The 22,681-nt window shown below is 42.3% G+C and overlaps 1 protein-coding gene across 1 annotated transcript in view; it reads right to left on the minus strand.

Moving 5' to 3' along the window:
* Nucleotides 1-22,681, minus strand: part of RIMS2 (regulating synaptic membrane exocytosis 2) — a 788,551-nt gene that overhangs the window by 410,594 nt on the left and 355,276 nt on the right. Inside the window, exon 5 of the mRNA XM_054018206.1 lies at nt 10,105-11,030. Coding sequence (XP_053874181.1) covers nt 10,105-11,030 — 926 coding nt within the window. The remainder of the gene's footprint in view (nt 1-10,104; nt 11,031-22,681) is intronic.

Below are 22,681 nucleotides of genomic sequence, written 5' to 3' on the forward strand. Positions count from 1 at the left end.
CCACTACCACGGGGATAGAAGGACCCTTATCCCCACTGCCACCCCAACCCTCTGTATCCTCATCATCTGGCAGCTGTAAAACACCTCACACACTACCACACTAGAGCTTATATGCAATGTTACTATAGCATTTAAATGTTAGTTTGATTTCACTATATGAATTTTTTTAATTCAAAATAGAATACTTGGAACTACAATACATCCTTTATTTGCTTTCATGCATCAAAACATAACTAACAATGTATTTGTACATGCTTTGCTATTATGTGGCTGTTTGTGTGTTATTTTACAATTATTATGAACATCAAAATTAATAAAATGATTTTATTAAAATAATGTGTTATCTTGCTCATTTTAACAAGATAACTATTCATATCACAGAGTGCAAGAAGCAGATGAATACTCACTTTCTTAACGACCACCTTGCTCTTCTGTGGGATCACTATGTGTATGCGATAGGAAACTGAGTGAGTTCTCATATATGGAGTTCCCATTACATTATTTCACTAGAAGGGGTTATGTAGTGATAAGGGACCCTGGCGGCTCCAGTCAGCACTGCCGATGGGCCGTTAAAAGTCCGATTGACCATAGGCCCCGACTCCGTGGGTGCTCGAGGGCTGGAGCACTCATGGGGCAAAATTAGTGGGTACTCCACACCCACTGTCAGCCAAGCTCCCCTCACCCCCCCACCCCATCTCCTCCCTCCCCTTGAGCGTGCCGCATTCCCGCTCCTCCGCCTACCTCCCAGCTCTTCCCTCCACCAAACAGCTGTTTGGTGGCACTTAGGACTTTCCAGGAGGGAAGGGAGGGAGCGGGGATGCAGCGTGCTCAGGTGAGGAGGTGCAGAAGAGGCAGGGCAGGGGCGGGGACTTGGGGGAAGGGGCTGGAATGGGGGTGGTAAGGGACGGGGACTGGGACTTTGGGGAAGGGGTGGAATGTGGGCGGGGCGAGGGCGATGCAGGGGCGGGGTTAGGGGCAGGGGTGGGGGTGGGGTCGAGCACTAACCAGGAACAGTGGAAATCGGCGCCTATGCGGTTGGCGGTGCTGCGGGTCCAAGGCAGGCTAGTCCCTGTCCTGGCCGCACTGCACCCCGGAAGCATCCAGCAGGTCCAGCTCCTAGATGGTGAGGAGCCACAGGTTTTGTGCGATTAGAAAGTTGGCAACCCTATGCCTCCTTGAACAAATGGCAAAGTATTTGGTATATGGAACCCACAGATCTTCCTAGATCCCTGTGAATCTTGGGGGATCTAACAGAGGCTAGCACCAAATACACAGAAGCCCTGTACCACTGCAATGACTCCCAGCCCCTCAAGCCTCTTTAACAGCATGGCCCAATTTCCGAGAGTAGTCACTGCCCTAAGAATGTGTCTCCCCACCCTCGAAGGGTTTTAACATTCTAAGATGGAATCCACTTAAGTTAATGCTGACATAGATAGTCAACATAACTTAGCCTGGGAATAACTTTGAGAAAGGTTGAAATGGAGACTGTCGCAGAGACTGTCCATATCTTGGCCCAGCTCTAACTCCTTCCAGGCACAGATGCTGAGGTCCTCACTTGGGACGATTATGGGAATCATATCTGCAGCAATAGTGGCAGTTCCCATTCCACAGAATGCAAGCTAGGGTGACCAGATCACTGACGGGAAATATCGGGACGCGGGGCGGGGGAGGGAAGAAGGAGGGATATCGGGACGCGCGGGGAGGGGGGGGGCGGAGCAAAAAAAAAGTAAAAAAAAAAAAAAAAAGCTGTTTTGCAGGTGCCGGCCGCGCCGTGGCTGCTGCCCCTCCCCCCCCAGGGCACATGCGGCACGTCCCGCCGCCCCATGGGGAAGGAGCCGCTGGAGCGAGAGGCGCGGGGCTCCGGACCCCGGCAGCAGCGGGGGAGAGCGGCTCAGGGCCACACGAGTGGGCACATAAAATTTATCGGCTGGGGGGGGGACCCCGGCCGGCTCCTCGCGCTGCCCTGTAGGGGGGTAGCATCCCCGCCTCGTGTCAGAATGACTCGCCGGCCGCCGCAGGCCAGGTAAGGAACCGAGTCCCCCCTCCCCCTGGCTCCTCAGCTGAGCAGCATTCCTCCTCCCCAGGCTTGCCGCTGGAATGCCTGCGCAAGCCTGGAGGGAGGGGGTGGTGGCCGGCTTCCAGTTCCTGCGGCTTGTGAGTACGGGCACCGGGTGGGCAAGGGGGGCTGGCAAGGGGGCTGCTCCCCTGGGAGGGTGACGGGGGGCTCAGCTGAGGAGCCAGGACGAGGGGGGAGAAGGCGACTCGGCTCCTTATCTGGCCTGTGGCGGCCAGCGCAACATGCTGGCATGGGGCGGGGAGCCGGCCGGGGTCCCGTCCAAGCCAATAAACTTTACATGGCCACTCGTGCGGCCCCGAGCCACTCTCTCCTGCCGTTGCTGGGGTCCGGAGCCCCCCCCGTCTACCTCCTGGGGGAGCAGCCCCCTTGCCAGCACCTCTTGCCTGCCCAGTGCCCCTACTCACCAGCTCCAGGAACTGGAAGCCGGCCACCACCCTCTCCCTCCAGGCTTGCCCCGCCATTACAGCTGCAAGCCTGGGAGGGAGGAGGAGTGCCACATGCATGGGGAAGAGGCGGGGCCAGGGCGGGGATTTGGGGAGGGAGCCAATGGGGGATGGAAGGGGCGGAATCAGGGGGGGGGGGCAAGAGCCCTTCCGGGAGGGCAAAATTGCTTGTTTGTCCAGTGTCCCGACCGCACATTGGTCGGGACGCGGGACAAACAAGCAAATATCGGGACAGTCCCGATAAAATCGGGATGTCTGGTCACCCTAATGCAAGCAGAATGGTCAATTTGTCCCAAAAGCTACTATTAGGGCCTATATTATTTTTTTACAAATGTTACAAATAAATAGTACTACCGTTATATTCTTTTTAGGACTGAACACTGGGGAAGTAGTGAGAGTCTCATTGTTTACTTTGCCACAGTTAATACTGTGACAACTTTTAATTTTATGAACATTGTCTCTCAGGGGCTTGTAACTAGGCTCTAAAAATTGGTGTAATCTTGAGAGCTTTCTTTGGGTTTCTTGCTTTTTAAAACCAACGTAAAGCACATCTAAACATTCACCTTGTTAGAGAGAGAGAAAGTGGATGAGGTAATATCTTTTATTGGACCAACTTCTGTTGGTGAGAGAGACAAGCTTTCTAGCCACACAGAGTTCTTCATTTCTTCATGTTGTGAAAAAAGGAAGCAAAACTTAAAAGCAACATCTACTTTCTGAACAAATTCAAGGAACAAAATATCATCCCCTGAGGTCTTACTATCTATAACCCTCTGACATCCACCTTGTCTCTCTAATATCCTGGGACTAACATGGCTACAGCTACCCTGCATTCACCTTGTTGTAAAACCATGCAATTAAAAAAATAGTTGAAGGTTTAGGATTTTGTTTTTTACAACTCACATATGATTTGATAAGAACACTGACATCTGAGGAATTGTTTTTATCTAACTAGCTAATAGCTTTTGCTCCTGAAATTTAGGGAAAATATAAATGTGTGTAATATTTAGGTTCCAAATACATATTGCTGCTGTACATATTTTAAATCTTTTTTATCTGAAATGGCATATGTATTTCCTATTTAAAATTCCCATTTAGAACTGCACAGAAGGGAAGTCTGCCCTCCAGATATGGCCTTTTGGCAGCAGACAGTCTGCTACATCATCCCCTCAGGACAGGCAGCAGTGTTGAAAAGGCAGGCATGACCTAGCAATCTCACGGACCTGAGATGTGCAGAAAATGAGAGGGAAGACTTCATGAATCTCAGACCCTGTCCTCAGTTGGATCCCACTGCTCCTGACCTGTCCTCCCAATTAATGGCAGCACCTGACTAGTTCCCATATTCACTCTATGATTTGCTAAAGCCGCAGCATGGAAGTTGCAGCTTCTTGTGCTGACAGTAACTTAAAAGGCAAATTGCACTGAAAGCTCTAATGCCCTGACAGGGAAGTTACTGTATTCAGCAACTTTGTGTTCCCCACAAATCTACCCTACTCTAGTTGAATTAGCCATATCCCACCTGGCAGTAATGTATAGATAGTGGCTAGAGGCAGTGGCGCACTGGTGGAGAATACTACCACCTTTTTCCTGCACATATTCTCTAACTTCTCACCTTCCTCTATATATTTAGGTTACAGTTATGACCCCCTGCCCCAGTCTGGAACTGCCTACCACACCCTAACTCCCTCCCAGACCCCACACCCCAACCCCAACCCCATCCCCACTCCTACCCCTTGCCCCAGGACAGAACTCTCTCCCACACCCAAACTCCCTCCTGGAGCCCACACCCCCATCCCACACTCCAAGCCCCTCACCCCAGCCCTGAGCCCCCTTCCACACTCTGAACTCCTCAGTAGCAGCCCGGAGCCCCCTCCTATCCCCCAAACCCTCAGCCCTGGTCCAGAATTGATTTCAGCCTACCTACTCTGGACCAAACAGCTGTGCAGGAGCAGGCTTAGAGAGACAGTGCATATGTGGTGCTGCATCTTCTGGGAGAAGCAAGCCCAAAGGCACCCCAGACCTGGGGCTGGGGACTGATCTAGGGAGCAGGCTGAGGCACGGCCACAGCCAGGTTGGGAGAGTGGCCCAGACCCAGCAGGGGAGCCTTGACCATCCTAGTAACTATAGAGACAGATACCAGACAACGCAGCAGAGACCTTGGTTCATGAAAGATTTTAAATTTTCTTATTTTACCATTTTTGTAATTACTTTTATGAAAAAGGAAGTAGAATGGAATTCTAAAGGAAAGGCTGATGTCCTCGCCTTAATTTATACCATGAAGCTTGATCAGCTTTAAGTTTAAAAGCTCAGGGCGGGGGGCACGACACACAAATGCAATGCCTGGTTTAAGTCATACAATTTACCATTATTTATATAATTTGACATCTTGTTAGAAAGTGAAGCATATTGATAAATCTAACACATACTCTAGTAGTATACATAGACACTATACTTACTTCATTGCCAGAATATTAACATAGATTAAGCTCCATAAAATATGTTTTGTATTTGTATATTCCTTTCCCTCCATTGACTGAGATTAAACCCAATACTGAAAACCAAAGACATTCAATACTCCTTTAAGCACTCATCCTGCAGCCATTACGTGCACACAGAGCCAGCCTTTCAGGCCTATGGCTGCAGGTCATAACTGCTTTTGGGCCTACAATGGCAATGCTAATTTTCTCAAAAAAATTAAAAAGTCAGTTTCTAGCCCCTTCGTATATAAGGACTGCCCTGAAAATGTAAAATGACTGAAAGAGCTGGAAGTTTGTCAGTGCAACTTTTCCTAAGGTTTGTAAGTTATTCATAGAATTCACTGGCAGGTGTTTGGGGCCTGCAAAAACTCTCAACCACAGATCACTCAATCTGAGAGGACACTGGAACAATTCATAGCTGTAAGAGGCTGCTACAGCAAGCTCTGTCATAGCAAGATTCTGACATCTGAGCAGGTTCTTCTGTTTAGTTGCCAATATTGCCTGGGTTGAAAAGACAGGAAAGCTCAGCAACCCAAGTGATGGCCTTGTGCAGTGGACCAACCATACAACTCTGAGACTGCATTCTAATCCTAGTTCTGACACCACCTGCCTCTGTGGCCTCAATCAATTCATTTACATGTTCTGCCTTAAGGTCTGATGATCCTTGAACAAAGGGACGTAAAATCCGTCCTAATGGAATGGCTGAGGATTCCCCTGGTGTGGGGGATCCTCAGAGAGCATAAAGCAAGTGTATTTTGTTTGAGCAGCCAAGACATTTGAAAAACTTGCTATTTTAAAAATATTGCAATAGAAGGGATATGTATACACGTTCTTGGGTTTTAGCTAGGTTTTTATGGAGAATTCTCTATGACAGATGCTTGCATAGGATTCTGAGTGAAGGCTTTAAGTCCAACGAGAATGCTTGCTGTTCATGAAAATAATTACTCAAGTAGTATGTGCTATACAGTACGTGAATTAACTCACTCAAGGTCAACTCATAAAACATTTTTTTTTCTCATGGCATTTTTGTAGGAATTAAGTTTCTTTGATAGCCAAGACCTTTTGATTCCAGAGAATTCTAGTATTATCTAGTATTATATCATATTTCCCAAGATGCACTAAGTGCACATTTCATTAATATTTTCATTCTAGACACTAGATTTGGTCATCTCCCTGCTAGATTAAGTCATAAACATTAGGGATGAAATCTTGACTCCACTGAAGACAATGGGAGTGTTGCTATTGATTTAAAGGGGGCCATGCGTTCACTCTACGAATTTAAATGTAAACCCTACTGTACCTAACTGAATAATTTGATTCTTGGAACCAGAATTTGTGTAAGCCCCAGAGCTAGACTTAGAGGGATGGAACTCTCTGTTTCCCGCTGTAACCTAGCCCTGGTTGCCGCCATCAACATCTGTCAGAGGGTCTACATGTATAAATGTCATTGACTTCATTGGGTAAGTTCAGCTGAGTTATTCAGATCTTTACTGTCATAACTGAGATAAGATTTAGGTCTCAATATCTGTAATGCTATTTGTATCATAAGATTGTATAATTGTCACTCTGTGTGTCAACTCTGAAGTCTAGAATGTCTATTGAGTCAGAGTGAAGCTGCAAGCATGGTTTAGAGATCTTTTTGTTCAAAATATCACCGAGTTCAGTCATCACTGGGCTCTGTGGTCTGTTACTGTCCAGTTTTTAAGTTCTCAGCCATTTTGGCTTCAAAATTACACCTGTGCAGTGTACAGCTTCAGTAAGCATGCATCTATCATGCCGAGTCCTAGACTATTGTGACATCACAGGTAACTCAACCAACCACCACCATTACTCTCAGGGCCGGCTCCAGGGTTTTGGCCGCCCCAAGCAGCCAAAAAAAAAAAAAAAAAGCCGCGATCGCGATCTGCGGTGGCAATTTGGCAGGAGGTCCTTCGCTCCGAGGCGGAGTGAGGGACCGTCCGCCGAATTGCCGTCAAATACCTGGATGTGCCGCCCCCTCCGGAGCGGCTGCCCCAAGCTCCTGCTTGACAAGCTGGTGCCTGGAGCCGGCCCTGCTTACTCTACAACTAATTTACAGGCAACAATTGCATTGGTTGTATGAAGGAGACTGCACAGATGGGGGAATTACTTGGCCCAATTGCCACAACTGTGCGACAGCATGGGCTTTCAGCTTCTGGATAATAATAATAATAGCAATAAGTTTCCTGATCTCAACTCACAAAACTGGCTAGATGTTGCTACTCTATAAAAGGCAAACTGGAATGAATGTTGTGGTTTCCTATTCCTAGCAGTTAATATTTTGTACCCTACTATAAAAGAACCCAAAATATTTATGAGCAGTTAGGTGAAGATAAAATTACAACTCTTTGAAATAATATTCATAAAAAGTAAGTTACAAAGTTAATACAACCATTATACTTTATACCAACACAGAAAATGTATGAAGTTAAGTGATATAAATATTAGCTTGATTCTTCTCTTACACTAGTTTTATATTTGTGTATTATATTGGTTTCTGTGGAGTGCCTCCTGTTTACACCAATGTAAGTGAGAGGATCATCAGACCCTCTTTCTACCAAAGACAAAACATCTGCTAGTTTTGGTGGGGATAGAAAAAACAATCTGTGGAAAGAAAAATGGTAATTTTTTATGCTGGACAATATTTAGCACTATGATCCAAAAGTTGGATATGCAACTTAATAACAGGAATTCTGGCCTAAGTATTCAAAAGTGCCTGTGTGACTTGTGCGTGTGGAACATCTGATGTTCATGTGTAAATCTTGTGCAATGTATCTAACTGTCTCTCTAGAGATTTTTGCAACCATTAGTATCCTAACAACTTTTGCACATGCATCCAGTATGGATGAAGTGTCTGTTGGGTTCATGAAAAAATATTCACACAATTTTGAAAATGTAGGTCTGTATATATAATTCTTCATACAGCCAGCTAAATATTTAATTAAAAATACTTGTCTATTTTGAGGTCTTTCCTCCAAGAGCCCTGCAGGTTCCCTTTTTCTTCCTTCATAAACTCCTTCATAAACCCTATTCTCAAGACTCCACATTATGGTCATCATACCTCTGACGGACGGCTGGATCCTTTAAAATATCAAAACTGCTCCTTAATTTTCCATAAATGTTGCTCCTGAACAACACAAATCACTCCTCTTCCTGAGATAAGCGCCGCCCGGGGCCCGCACCCACTCACACACCCCAACCCCCTGTCCCAGCCCTGAGCCCCCTCCCACACCCAAAATCCCTCCCAGAGCCCACACCCCATACCTTCTCCCACACCCCAACCCCTTGCCTGAGCCCTGAGCCCCCTCCCACACTCTGAACCCCTCGGCCCCAGCCCCGAGCCCACACCCCCAGCTGGAGCCCTCACCCCTCTGTACCTCAACCCCTTGCCCCAGCCCAGATCCCCCTCCTGTACCCCATCCCCCTCAGCCCCAGCCCTGAGCCCACACCCCCATCTGGAGCCCTCACCTCTCCCACACCCCAACCCCTTGCCCGAGCCCTGAGCCCCCTCCCACACTCTGAACCCCTCGGCCCCAGCCCCGAGCCCACACCCCCAGCTGGAGCCCTCACCCCTCTGTACCTCAACCCCTTGCCCCAGCCCAGATCCCCCTCCTGTACCCCATCCCCCTCAGCCCCAGCCCTGAGCCCACACCCCCATCTGGAGCCCTCACCTCTCCCACACCCCAACCCCTTGCCCGAGCCCTGAGCCCCCTCCCACACTCTGAACCCCTCGGCCCCAGCCCCGAGCCCACACCCCCAGCTGGAGCCCTCACCCCTCTGTACCTCAACCCCTTGCCCCAGCCCAGATCCCCCTCCTGTACCCCATCCCCCTCGGCCCCAGCCCCGAGCCCACACCCCCAGCTGGAGCCCTCACCCCTCTGTACCTCAACCCCTTGCCCCAGCCCAGATCCCCCTCCTGTACCCCATCCCCCTAGCCCCAGCCCAGAGCCCCCTCCCACACTCCAAAACCATTGGCCCCATCCCCCAGCATGGAGCCCCCTTCTGAGCCCCTAACCCTTCATCCCCGGCCCCATTCAGGAGCTTGCACTCCCAGCCGGAGCCCTCACCCTCTCCTGCACCCCAACCCCCACACCCCAGTGAAAATGAGCGAGTGAGCAAGGGTGGGGGAGAGCTAGTGATGGAGGGAGGGGGGATGGAGTGAGCATGGGGCAGGGCCTTTGAGAAGGGGCAGGGCAGGCATGGAGCCTCGGGAAAGGGATGGGGCAGGGGTGTTCAGTTTTCTGCAATCAGAAAGTTGGCAACCGTAAGCACTACTGAGACTCCCAGTCCAGTTTTGCTGTTCTGATTTTTCATCTGCGTTTTACATCAGCATATTCAAACCATTCTAGTCTGTAATGGGGAAGAAATGTTATTTTTGTAACATTAGATAAATAGAGTCATTTTTGCATGTACCTAACAAACAGACAAATTGACTTCCTGATACACAGGTAAGATAAGCATTTCTGCTACAGGAACATAAAATTTGTGTATATGTCTTCTCTGAAGCACAATCCATACCAACCACTAGCCTTCACCTCCTCGCCTCTCAGCTAGATAGATTCACTTATTTAACAAACAGGGGTCATATTCTTCCCTTTCTTTCATCTACGCAACCACACCCACTGATATCACTCAGCTTTCACAAGCATAACTGAAGGAAGAATTTGGTCCTAAATGTTTTACTGTTTCAGCCAACATCATTAAAAATGTAGCCTTTTGATAGGTTTGTGATTTCATCCAATCATTTGACCAAGAAAATCTTATGTGACAACACAACCCAGATACTTGAAAGAATTAATTGAAAGTTTTCAACAGGCACAGTTGTCCCTGTCAAAAATGAGTAGCATATCCAAATGAATGTATTAACTCTAATGTTCTTCTCCATGTTGCCCTTACTGCAATTTGTCATTAAACATATTTCAAAATAAAAAACAAAGCAAATAAAACAACCCACCATGTGAAACTGAAAACCACATGGGAACAGCTATAGATCACATGATTCAATCAAGTATATTAAATAAGATAAAATACAATGGAATAAACAATGACCCATAATGAATATTGAAATAGTAAAAAAGAAAATAAGTCTTACCTTTTTCACTAACACTTTCACTTTCAATCTCTACATCATCACAGCTCGTATATTCGGGAGTAGAAGCCAATTCTTCTTCTGAGCTGCTCAATGAAACCTGACGCATTTTACCTCCCTTTTTTGTTTTGTGTGGCTTTGGTGGTGGAGGCCTGACTGACTCAGATTGATCTGAGCTGAGTGAATCATTCCTTAACATGGTTTCCATTTTTTCACGTTTAGTTTTCCGTACGGCAGAACTGGGATCCAAATGGTGCTGTTTCCTTAATGAATCAGTGCGCCTCATGTCTGGCCTATCGAGAGGAATTGGACTCCTCCTAGGTGTTGGAGGGCTATGATTTGTTGTCCTCTGACGATTGGGACTTGGTCCCTGAGCCTCTCGAGTTCTTTCCACAGAATATGAACGTTGGTTTTCCATGGCAGCTCTGCGCTCAGATATAGATCTTTGCCTTGATGGTCGTTCCATCCTCAGCATAGATATCCGGGACTCCTCCAGTTCAGTGTTTGCCAACGAGACATCACTGTGTCTTCGTTCATGGCGTGCTCGGGATACTTCAGCATGGATACGCATTTGTTCCTCATATGGTTGTGGTTTGACAGGATAACGAGCCAAATTAGGATCACTTCGGTATCGTGCCTGGTACTCCTCTTCTCGCCTCTGCCTCTCATATTCCTCTCTGTTCTGCACCTCATCTTCCTCTACAGAATACTCTTTGGAATGTCTGCGACTTCTTCTGTTAGAATCTCTGTAGTCACCAAGTTCAGGTTCTTCATACAGCTGAGACCCTCGCTGTGATCGCCTATCTGTATAATCTGATGGTGACCTTGGCATTGCACTGTCTGATGTAGCATGCTGTGAATATTCGTCTCTCTCGTCCCTTTGGTCGTATCTTCTGTTCTGATCTCTTGATACTGATGGGCTTCTTTTCCTAAGTAAACAAAGACAAACAACAGGTAAGAAAATTCTGTCGATAATTCCAATAGCATAAATATATCTGTTACTTTAAATGGATTAAGAAGGTACTGTGGTCTGCAGATTCAAACACAAACATTCCACTGACTTCTTTTCTGATTGCAAGTATGCTTGAACCTCTTTTTTTTGTTTTTATTTTTTTGAAGAAACTTAATGAGAGCATGCCATGTTGTGTATTTATTGACAGTTCATAATTCATTGAAGCCAAAAACGTTACAAAGAAAAATATTAATGTCATAATAATTAAACATTTTAAAAATAGAATATAAGTACTTACACCACTTCTACAGCATGACAACCATCTTACGAGCTTCTGTATTTCCTGGTGTAAATTTCAAGCCAATGAGATTTCACACCTGCCTCAGTAATTTGTTCTAGTGTTCAACTATTCTTACAGTTAGGAAGTTTCTTCTAATAGTTAACCTAAATCTCCCTTTCTGAAATTTAAGCTCATTACTTCTTGTTCTGTCCTCAGGGGTAAAGAAGAACAATTTATCACCCTCCTCTGTATAGCAACCTTTTACATACCTGAAGACTGTTTTGTCCCCACTCAGTCCTCTCTTCTCCAGTCTAAAGAAATTCATTTTTTTCCAATCTTTCCTTGTAGGCCATGTTTTCTAGACCTTTAATAATTTTTGTTGCTCTCTTCTGAAGTTTCTCCAATTTATCCACAACTTTACTGAAGAGAGGTACCCATAACTGGATACAATATTCCAGCCGAGGCCTTATTAATGCTGACTCTGACTAGCATGGAAGAATTACTTATGCCACTCCTGCTAATACATCCCAGAATTATGTTTGCTTTTTTTGCAACAGTATTATGTTGTTGACCCATACTTAGTTTGTGATCCACTCTAATTCCCACATCCTTTTCTGCAATAGTCCTTCCTACACAGTTATTTCCTGTTTCATAATTATTCCTTTCCTACTACAGTATTTTTTATTTTTCCTTATTCAACTTCATCCTATTTATTTCAGACCATTTCTCCAGTTTGTCAGGATCATTTTGAATTTTAATTCTGTCTTTCAAAGTGCTAGGCCATTATCCAAATAATTTATGAAGATATTGAATAGAATCAGACCCAGAACTGATCCCTGTGGGATCCACTCAATATGCCCTTCCAGCTTGATTGTGATCTATTGATAACTACTCTCTGAGTGTGGTTTTCCAGCCAGTTGTGCACCCACTTTATAGTAGGTTCATCTAGGCTATATTTATCTAGTTTATGAGAAGGTTATGAGAGGCAGTATCAAAAGCCTTACTAAAGTCAAGATATACCATATCTACCACTTCTCCCCTATCCACAAGGTTTGTTACACTGTCAAAGAGGGATATTAGGTTGGCTTGACATGATTTGTTCTTGACAAATCCATGTTGACTCTTACTTATTACCTTATTTTCTTCGAGGTGCTTACAAATTGATTGTTTGATTATTCGCTCCATTATCTTTCCAGGTACTAAAATTAAGCTGACTGGTCCATAATTCCCTTGGTTGTCCTTATTCCACCTTTTAAAGATAGGTACTATATTTGCCCTTTTCCAGTCCTCAGTTATGTCTCCCATCCTCCATGAGTTCTCAAAGATAACTGCTAATGCTTAGGGATCTCTTCAGCAAGTTCCTTAAGTATTCTGGGATGTATTTCATCAAGCCCTGCCAACTTGAAGACATTTAACTTGTCTTAGAAATTCTTAACTTGTTCCTTCCCTATTTTAGCTTCAGATCCTACCCCATTTACACTGATGTTCTCTATGTTAGTCATCCGATCAATGCTAATTTTTTAGGTGAAAATGAAACAAAAAAGGCATTTAAAACTTTGGTTATCACTGTGTTTTCTGTTACTGTCTTTCCATCCTCATTTAGTAATGGGCCTACCCTGTTCCTGGTCTTCCTCTTGCTTCCGATGTATTTGTAAAATGCTTTCTTGTTATTCTTTATATCCCTAACTAATTTAATCTCATTTTGTGCTTTTAAATTTTATCCCTACATGCATGGTGTTATTTTTTTATATTCATTCTTTGTAATTTGAACTAGTTTCCATTTCTTGTATGATTTTTTTCTGAGTTTCAGGTCATTGAGGATCTCTTGATTAAGCCAGGGTGGCCTCTTACCATACTTCCTATCTTTCCTATTCACTCGTGCCCTTAATAATGTCGCTCTAAAAAAATTGTCAACTCTCCTGAACTCTTTTTTTCCCTTAGACTTGCTTCCCATGGGATCTTTCCTACCAAGTCTTTGAATTTGCTAAAGCCTGCTTTCTTGAAGTCCATTGTCTTTATTTTGCTGTTTTCCCTCCTACCATTCATAAACTTTGACCCCTTCCTGGTCTCACAGTGAACCCACACAGGTGCCTAGCCCTGCGACTTCACCTCTCTCAGGGTGGAATCTCACCTTATCTCTCTAATATCCTGGGACCAATACGGCTACAACACCACCTTATATATCTGTTGTTATTTTTAGATTACAAGCTAATTCCCACTGATCATTATGAGCTTCCATCTAATCCATTCTTTGTCGTTAACTACTTTTAAGGTGTCTTATAAAAACCCTTAATTTTGCTCCCCCAACTAGATGAACTAACGGAAATCATACTGCTGTGTTTACAGAAGTACACTGGCACATTCAAAGCTAATATGGCCTTGAGAATGTGTCAATTATTCTGATGTGGAAAATCCAACTATCAGGTCAAAAAGGCAATCTTTGTGGTAATTTTTCTGAAAATTAACACATTTTTTTAAAAGGTCACCATTTGATTGTAAAATGAGCACAGGCAGCTTGATTTCTGCTCCTTTTAATTAATAAAAATATATATAGTATTTTTCAACTTCCAAGTACTTCATAAATATTATATTTAAACATATATGTGAGGCACATTACATAAATATTATCCCAATTTTTCAGATGTGAAAGCTGAAACAGATTAAAGATGAACTGTAAAGAAAAAAATCCTAGCAACCTTCACATATGTTTGCTATTAATTCACACTAACATGTTTTTTAAAGCTTTCCTCCCCCTCCCCATGCCCCCAGATCTATGACATTTAGCTGTGTGTCTCATCCTTATCTTCATATCAGGGGAAATCTTGTTTACAGTGTGGTAGTGACATCACTAGTACCATAGAAATTCAAATAGCTCAGCTGTAATCTGACCTCCTTCTGCTCAAACAGTCAATTTACTTGATTCCCTTCCCCACACCATGCTGGAAAAGTTGGAGGATAAGTACTTAAAGCAAAGTAGAGAAGAAATAAATCCTCCCCCCTTCCCCCCCGGCCTTCTTTGATGGCAATGATTTCAGTGGGTGGAGCCTAAGCCTGATGAGACTCTCATTCACTTGGACTTTTCGCTGAAAGGAAAATCCACAGTTGTATTTTGTTTTTAAATCAGTTCAAGAGTTTTGTGAAGAAACAAAATAGGCTGAGGTAAGTTTCCATTAAATTTAAAAAAGTGACTACACTCAAAAATCCCATGCAATTCACGAATGCTGCAGTATAAAGGGTATCTATATCACATTCAGAAATTGTTCTCAGCACTCCCTGGCTCCCAGTTCTGTGTTCAGCCCACTATCATACAGCTCAATTAATTGTTTATCATCTTATTTTGTACTACATACACTACAGGAAGTTTTGAAAAAGTTATGCTTATACCCCATGTAAAAATAACAGTGTGGGCACTACATTTATCTACACAGGCTTATAGTTTTCACACAGGTGAGATGTTATTGAATAGATAAACGTAAAAAGAAATACTTGGTTTAGCCTGGACCATAGTCATCTATTTACAAATACAATAATTGGTTGCCTAGTTGCATAGTCTAGTTATGATTTACCAAAAAGTTTGCTCTTCATTTCCTACAAACCAAATTACTGAGAAACAAATTTTAATAATCAATTTAAAAAGTTTGCATCATATATAATGTAACAGAATTAGAAAGATGATGGATTTACCTTGTTAGGGGTTTTCTGTGTATGTTTATTGTTGTGAAAAAGATTAATTTTTCTGGATTTTCAAAGATATAAATATTTCAGTGTTATAGATCTGACAAATTATCCTTAGTATCTATAAAGAATTAAAAGGAATTTCTTGGGAAAGATTATTTCTGTTCCCAGCATTAGAAAAACTAGGTTCACTTTTTAATCGCAGGTGCCATTGTTTTGGTAAAGAGAAAAAGCCATTTCAACACTGTCATAAATGATCGTGCAAGCAGGGGAGGGCATTTATAATAATGAGCACTGACGAATATGCAATATGTACAAGAAACCATTTACTTAAATGTTTTCAAAATATATTTTCCATACACAAATGAGTTATTTCGAAGTGATATGAAAACAGTACTTGCTCAGTACTATTTTAACATCAGCATTGCCAACCTCAAGAGATCAAAAATTATGTCAGCTCCTCAAAAACTGTAAGATTTTTTTTTAAATTGTGGTTTTTAGTTGGCCTTTTTTACTTTTTAACTCCCCTCTATTCTTCTACCAACATGTGTGATAATTTCAGGTAGAAAAGTCAGCCTTTAATGTACACAAAAATGTACACCTCTCCTTGGCTGCCCAGATGGTGATGTCATTTACCTTATCCTCATCCCTAAGATAGGAAATGGATGACAGTTTCCCTATTACTGTTTTGACCCAGCAGCAATCTTCTCTGCTTCCTGCTGTCCAAGGACTTCTCTAGCTGGGGCCAAGGAATACCACTTCTTTGGTCACCCCTTCTCATGCCTTCTACTGCCTCTCTGTGTTATAAGACCATACATGAAGGCAGGGATCAGTGGCAGAACAGGTCTGTGTCCTTAGTCACGAGGCTCATACAGATTTCTGGCCTTGTGCTCAGCCCTGGAAACTGTGGGATTGCAAAAGTTTCTCCTTCAGCCAATAAAATTCCATGACTCACAATCAGTTTGTGAGAACTGGCAACATTGCCTTCTACTGGCTGCTCAGAGGGACTCTCCTTACCCACCACTACCATCAGGCTGAGGGAACTGCCATTCTGTGCCCTCCATCTCCCAGCACCATCATTGCACCCTCTCAGCTTCCCTCCTGCCCCCACATTCCTCTGCACCCCATTCCCCTGCAACTCCTAAATCTTCCTCCTGCTCCTCCTCAAAATCCTCATCCGCCTTTCACAATGTCCCACTACCCGCTGCTCCCTGCTAGGGTTGCCAATTTTGGTTGGATGTATTCCTGGAAGTTTAATCACATGACATAATCTTTAATTAAAGATTAATCTTTAATTCCTGGAGATTCCAGGACAGTCCTGGAGGGTTGGCAACCCTAACACAGTCCCTGTGTCCTCTGCAGCCTCCTGAACCATAGAATGGCACCATTTTGCTTATGGACATCCTTCAATCTCACTGAAAACAGGAGGCAGCAGCCAAATTTATTAAGGGCAGCCTCACTTCCACATGCAGATACAGTAAAACCTGCCTTAGCAACAACCTCTGAAGAGAAACTACCTGTCCCAAATGACTACTTGCAGAGGCCGTAGAACTTTCCCCCTATAATTTAACTGTGAAGAAATTGTGAAGAGTGACCACCTGTCATCTGCGACCAGAGACCACATTTTCTTACTCTCTTCAGAGCTGGACAGAGCCAGCAGCTGCCGCTCTCCAGCCACCCAGCTCTGAAGGCAGCACCACCAGCAGCAGCAGCTCGGAAGTAAGGGTGACAATACTATACCTTTGAAGAGAGACAACCTCCTACAAGTGACTGCTTTTGCTAACTCCCATGAGTGGTCACTCTTGGCAGGTTTTATTGTAGGCTGTAGGGAAATGGTGGCCATCTTGCAGGCTTCAGCCCCATGGACATCATAGGAGATGGTGGCCATGAATAAGGGACATTTTTTCACTAGAATCGTGACAAAAATCACAAAAGTTGGCACTATTGTAATCCTCAGAGTGACAAACTAGACACTTAAGAAGCAATGCATGCATCTAGTTCCCTCCAGTTTCCCCTTGAAATCTACAAAGAAAGCTGTACAAGACACAGGGTATTTTGCAACTACTTGTAAGAGACCACCCCAGAAAATCTCCAAATATATGGAGCAAATTTTGCTCCTCCTTTATGAGATGATCACTTTTATTTGGTTACCAATATTTTGGTTCCTTTGAGAGATTGCTTAAGAATGGTTCCAATGCATATAGGTTTTGAGGACCATATTTTAAAGGTATCTAGGTGCTTAAAGATAAAGACAGGCACCTAGTGGGATTTTCAAAAATGCTTAGGTTCCTAACCTCCAGTAAGTTGTAAGGAAATAGTTGAGAAACCATCCTTTAGAGATGTGCAAAAAAAAAAGTGCCTGGACCTGAGCTGGAGAGATTCGGGACCTTGCATGTTTGGATCCTAAAAGGATGCATAAGACATTTGGGCCCAAGTGACGAAGTGCTAATCAGTGGCACTTGCACCTGTATGTGCAGTACATCCATATCAGGAAAGAGAAGCAGGGTAGGCCATCCTACTGCCCACTCATGTTTAGCCCGGCTGGCCCTCTGTCAACATGGGGGGTGGCAGGATCAAAACTGAGTGAGTGGTATTGCAACGTGGTACACATGGGGTTGCAGCACTGCTCAGATTTGGCTTTGCATCATGTCAGAGTGGCCGTGGGGGCAAACCTGAGCAGTGCTGCAACCCCTGTGAACCAGGTTGCAATGCCATTAAGTTTTGGCCCCACAGTGCCCCCCACCCATCTTGATGGAGAGCTGATGGGGCCTAACCTGAGTGGTCAGTGGGTTAACTGTAGGACAGCTCTTGCACCAGGGCTACCCCCAGGGCATCTGGCCAAACTCGCCCCACTTCCAGCAGCCTGTGTCACCTAGATGAGGAGGGTGAGCTGGAAGGCAGGGGCTGAGCATTGCATGGACTTGGCAGGTGAGGCACTGGGGCCACTGGCTGCAGCAGGAATGACTCCACAGAAATTGATGATCTATTCTTGGGTAAAAAGCAACAGAGGGTCCTGTGGCACCTTTAAGACTAACAGAAGTATTGGAGCATAAGCTTTCGTGGGTGGATGCCCACTTCATCAGATGCAAGGGTAGGGTACGGAATCCTCAAGTGCAAATGAGAGTAGAAGCTGAATGCTCAAAACACCACAGATTTTGGACCTAAAGAGAGAGAATCCTGCAGAGTGCAGGAGATCAGGCTGAAATATCCAGGGTCTTTTCTGTGCTTCTACAAAGAGATTCTTTTATTAAAATATTTCCTTATATTTTCTTTTCCACAGTAATGAATCCAGCCAAATTTTAGCTGTTTTGTAAGCGTTACAAATGCTGTATCTGTATTAATTTCAGTAATTTTCTCATTCTGCGTATATAATGTTCCTGACACAGTATTGCTGAATCATATTCTCATAAGCAACCATTTGCAAACATTTCAAAAACAGATATTGCTCCAGCTTATTGAGAATATTAACCTCTTCCTGTAAAAATGCTTTAAACTACCGGTACTTTCACCCCAGACCACCCTTTTTCCAATTCTCACATACTGTACAATGCTATATTGCATGGAATCTTTCCTATATCTGTGCTTTTTATTTGGTTTCTCACTCCACTGGGAAATGGGACACATACAGCTGACCCTGTGTTTTTGTGCTGAGTCAATTCAGCAGCCTACAGTGTGATACACAACAAATATATTCATTTTACAGGCTACTTTAACTAATAGTCCTTTGAACAGACAGTGCTGCAGTTGGTCCAGCATTGAATTGTGTAAGCATATCATTAAATAAAATTTATCTGAAATATCACTTAATTTCTCAATTCAACAATCTCCTTACAAACCACATTTCATAATAATACCTTGCACCGATGTAATGCTTTCTATCTAAGAATTTCGAGGCAAGACTGAGTTAAATCTGCAATGAAGGTTATAAAATTTACTGAAGCATGAAAAAAATCACACTGCAGTTGCTGATCTGTGATAGCTTTAACTGGAATAGAGAAAAACACTCACTATGGGCTCAATCTGGTATCAACAGAGTGAAAGGACATATGTGGTAACAAAATCATTAACATAATGACATTTATCACTGATAACCTCATTTTGAACAGGATGGGATTGCAGAGATATACAAAACAACCTGGACTTTCATTGTGAAATACATAGCATCCAATACATCCAATACATGTTTATTCCACAATACCACTGATTCTAGGATAATTTAACTTGTGTAGGAAACTGGCTAAACTGAGAAAGAGAAGCTGCTTCCTGCAACCAAAATAATAAAATATTCTGACATTTTAAGTTAAAGAACCAAAATGATTTTAGACACTCCTTTGTTTGTCTGCAAAGCTTCTAATCTATGATTCCTTTGTTTAAAAATGACAATTTTTAAGTACAAAAATAATATTTTTCTTTATTGCATCAAGAACATTGCATGTGGGAAAATGATACTGATAATGAAAGATGCTCTAATCATTTTATTATGACTGATATTTACAACAAATATGATTAATGTTTAACTATTTAACTTAGAAAAATATAAACAGAATTAGCCTCAACAAATGAGCAGAATTACTTTTATAGTTATGAAACATGAAGTTTATAAAATGTCCTCTATGAAGATCATGTAATAATTTTGAACTGTAGCCCCAAAGTATATACTATAGTTTTATTTGAAAGTTCACTAATTTATCATGATTTAGAAAGTAACTGGAAACAACACACACACACACACACACTTGAGAATTCACTGTAGCAAATAACTATGAAAATAATAACAGACAAATTAATAGTTTAGATACTTCGATCTCATAGTCTTTTTAGTCAGCTTCACAGATGAACACTTACCCCTCATAAGATAGGTAAAATATTCCAGAACTTTTCTTTGGTTTTTAGTTATTTGTAAACATTTTCAAAGTTACTGATTTCTATGTTTTATAGCTATATGAACTGTAGTTGACCTACTTTTTCCAGAAAACAATTTATTTAATGTATTGAATATAATAGTAAAATGCTAAATTCCTTTACTAAATTTACTAGTCACCATGCACATTGAAATTATTAGGTTCAATCCTGCTCTGATTGCAATCAGTGGGAGAAGAATGAGGCCCTCTACCAATTATAATACAGTAGTAAAATAAAAAATGGAGAGTGAGCTAAATAATAATTGAGTGCACAATGTAAAGGAGATCACATGAATAAAAAGGAAAGATGTCCACAAACTATGTACTGAACTATTAAGAAATGGCATTCGAGATACAGAAAAACACTAATATTAATAGCAGAATTTAAAAAGTTTGCATAAACTACAATTAAAACAAATGCAGTATTACAAGGAAATTCTATAAGCTACAGATAATGTCGTTCAAGTTAAAATACTGAATTAAAAAATCAGCAAGGGTATGAGACCTTGCTAAAGACACAACAGCTACACTCCTGTGCCTAATGCTCAGTACATTATCTTCCAATCCCTGAAATAAATCTTTTGTCTAAAATAAGAAATATTTTCCTAATTTCCCCCAAAAGGACAACAAATACTGAGCATAATACATTGTTTTCACAAAGCACATTCAGCACCTTTCTTCCTGGCATTACCTTCTGATCAGCCACTGCACATCTGGGAAGTAGGAAGCATCATGATCATGAGAATACATCAATTTCTGTGCTGACTAGCACTTTCATTTAATCCTTCTAGCTTCAGTGTAATCATATGAACAGTCTCTTAATTAGTAGATACAACTTGCTGGATATTTCTTTACAATCCTTTTCCCCCCAAAATACAATTACAAGACATAAGTCATCTAGAAAAAGGTACAGTGCATAAAACAAAACTAATACTAATAATTCAAGACAGAGAGTTGACCCAATGGGGAAGCTGTTGAGAGTATGAGAGGAGGGCTATAGTTTAATACCGTTACCATGTGCTGTATATAGCTGGAGGTCAAGTAAGAATTTACCCTATAAGGAGGATTATGGTACTTAGCTGATTAGTGCCTTGCTACAGTAGAACTGCCTGCAAAATGTACACTCCGGGCCCAGGCATTTTTAAAAAACTATTCTTACAAGTGCCTAATTCTAGTATTTTATTTAATGGTACATCTGTTCAACCTCTCTTATTGTGTTATGATATTTCTCAGATACTAAATAGATAATATTTATTATTTTAAAATATTTGTTGGACAAATTTTGATATACTTTTTGAAAACGTAGGTTAAAACCAGCTACAGGATCTACTTCAGTTTCATAGACTCATAGACTCATAGACTTTAAGGTCAGAAGGGACCATTATGATCATCTGGTCTGACCCCCTGCATGCTGCAGGCCACAAAACCGTCCCTACCCTTTCCTTGACTCTGCTAATGAAGTCCCCAAATCCTGTGTTTTAGTAACTTCAATTGGCAGAGAACCCCAGTTCTATAATAGTTTCGTATTATAGAACTGAAAATATTCACTTTAAATTATTTTTGCTATATTCACCCATTTGAAAAATCAGTGAAAATGAATGTATAGTATTTATTTCTAGCAACTGGCAAGCATCAGAACATAACTTCAGAAGTGGATGAGAATGTGACAAGAATACAAAGCAAACACATGGCTACCCTCATTTGCATTAAAATAAAGAGTTCTGCCGTACTTTCTGAACAAGTACTCTGACCCATATCAATTTCTTCTTATTATTTCATAATTAAGGCTCCCTCTGTCTACTAAAAACAGACTCAATCTTTAACAGAATTTGTGGATTGAAAGCACCACCTCTAAGTTTAAATGTGATTTAGAAAATATACTAGCCATGACAATGTGGTATCTCATGGGAAAACTCAGATTCAGAAACGACTTAGACTCTCCCCACCTTGGATGGGAAAGTGGTGAGGACAAGGAGCATGAAGAGATGACATTCTCATGGCTCAGTTCGGTTCTCAGATATAAGGGGAAGTATATCATCATACATATTGCAGCTAATTTTCAACCTGAAAGGTAAAAAGTGTTTAGTTAGCTTACCATCAGAACCATTTAGCATGTAGATTTTTCTCAACATTTTGAAGCATTTGTATTGTGGTGAAGAGGGTAACTGTCCCTCTAAAGAAATAATCCATTGTTGCAAGGAAGTTTTCACAGTTAAAAAACTGACAAGCCACAACAAAAATGCGAAGAACTATTTCCACAATCATAAATCAAATGATGTATAATAAGCTAAGATACCTCTTATTAGGATATGATTCTCCTCTCTCTTGAACCATAGTCGCAAGAACTGATCAACTTTGCTTCACAGTACTCTAAACCCAGACTTTTCACAAGATAACACACGTAACCAAAAGGTGCAGCTACATATGACAGTATGATGTGAACACAACTAAGAAAAGTTGAAGTGGGTATGTATTTATAATAGGAACAGACGGCAGTTAAGAATGAAAGAATGAGTAAAGCCACAAGCACGCTATTCAGAGCATAAAGGGAGCTGAATTATTGCATGTATAAAACCATGAGCGAAGGAGAATGTGTAATATGATGTTTTGGTGTTCTGCTGGGGCAGAGGGGAGGTTCAACATTCCTCAACCCAGCCTAAAGAAAAAGGGACTGACCTGGATCTTCTCATACAGCGGGAGTATAGAATACACATTTTGTAAACTTGTTTGTATATATGAGTAATTATAAATAGCATGCATAATACATAAAAA

This window comes from Malaclemys terrapin, chromosome 2 (assembly GCF_027887155.1).
Source record: "Malaclemys terrapin pileata isolate rMalTer1 chromosome 2, rMalTer1.hap1, whole genome shotgun sequence".
In the NCBI taxonomy this organism is placed as follows: Eukaryota; Metazoa; Chordata; order Testudines; family Emydidae; genus Malaclemys; species Malaclemys terrapin.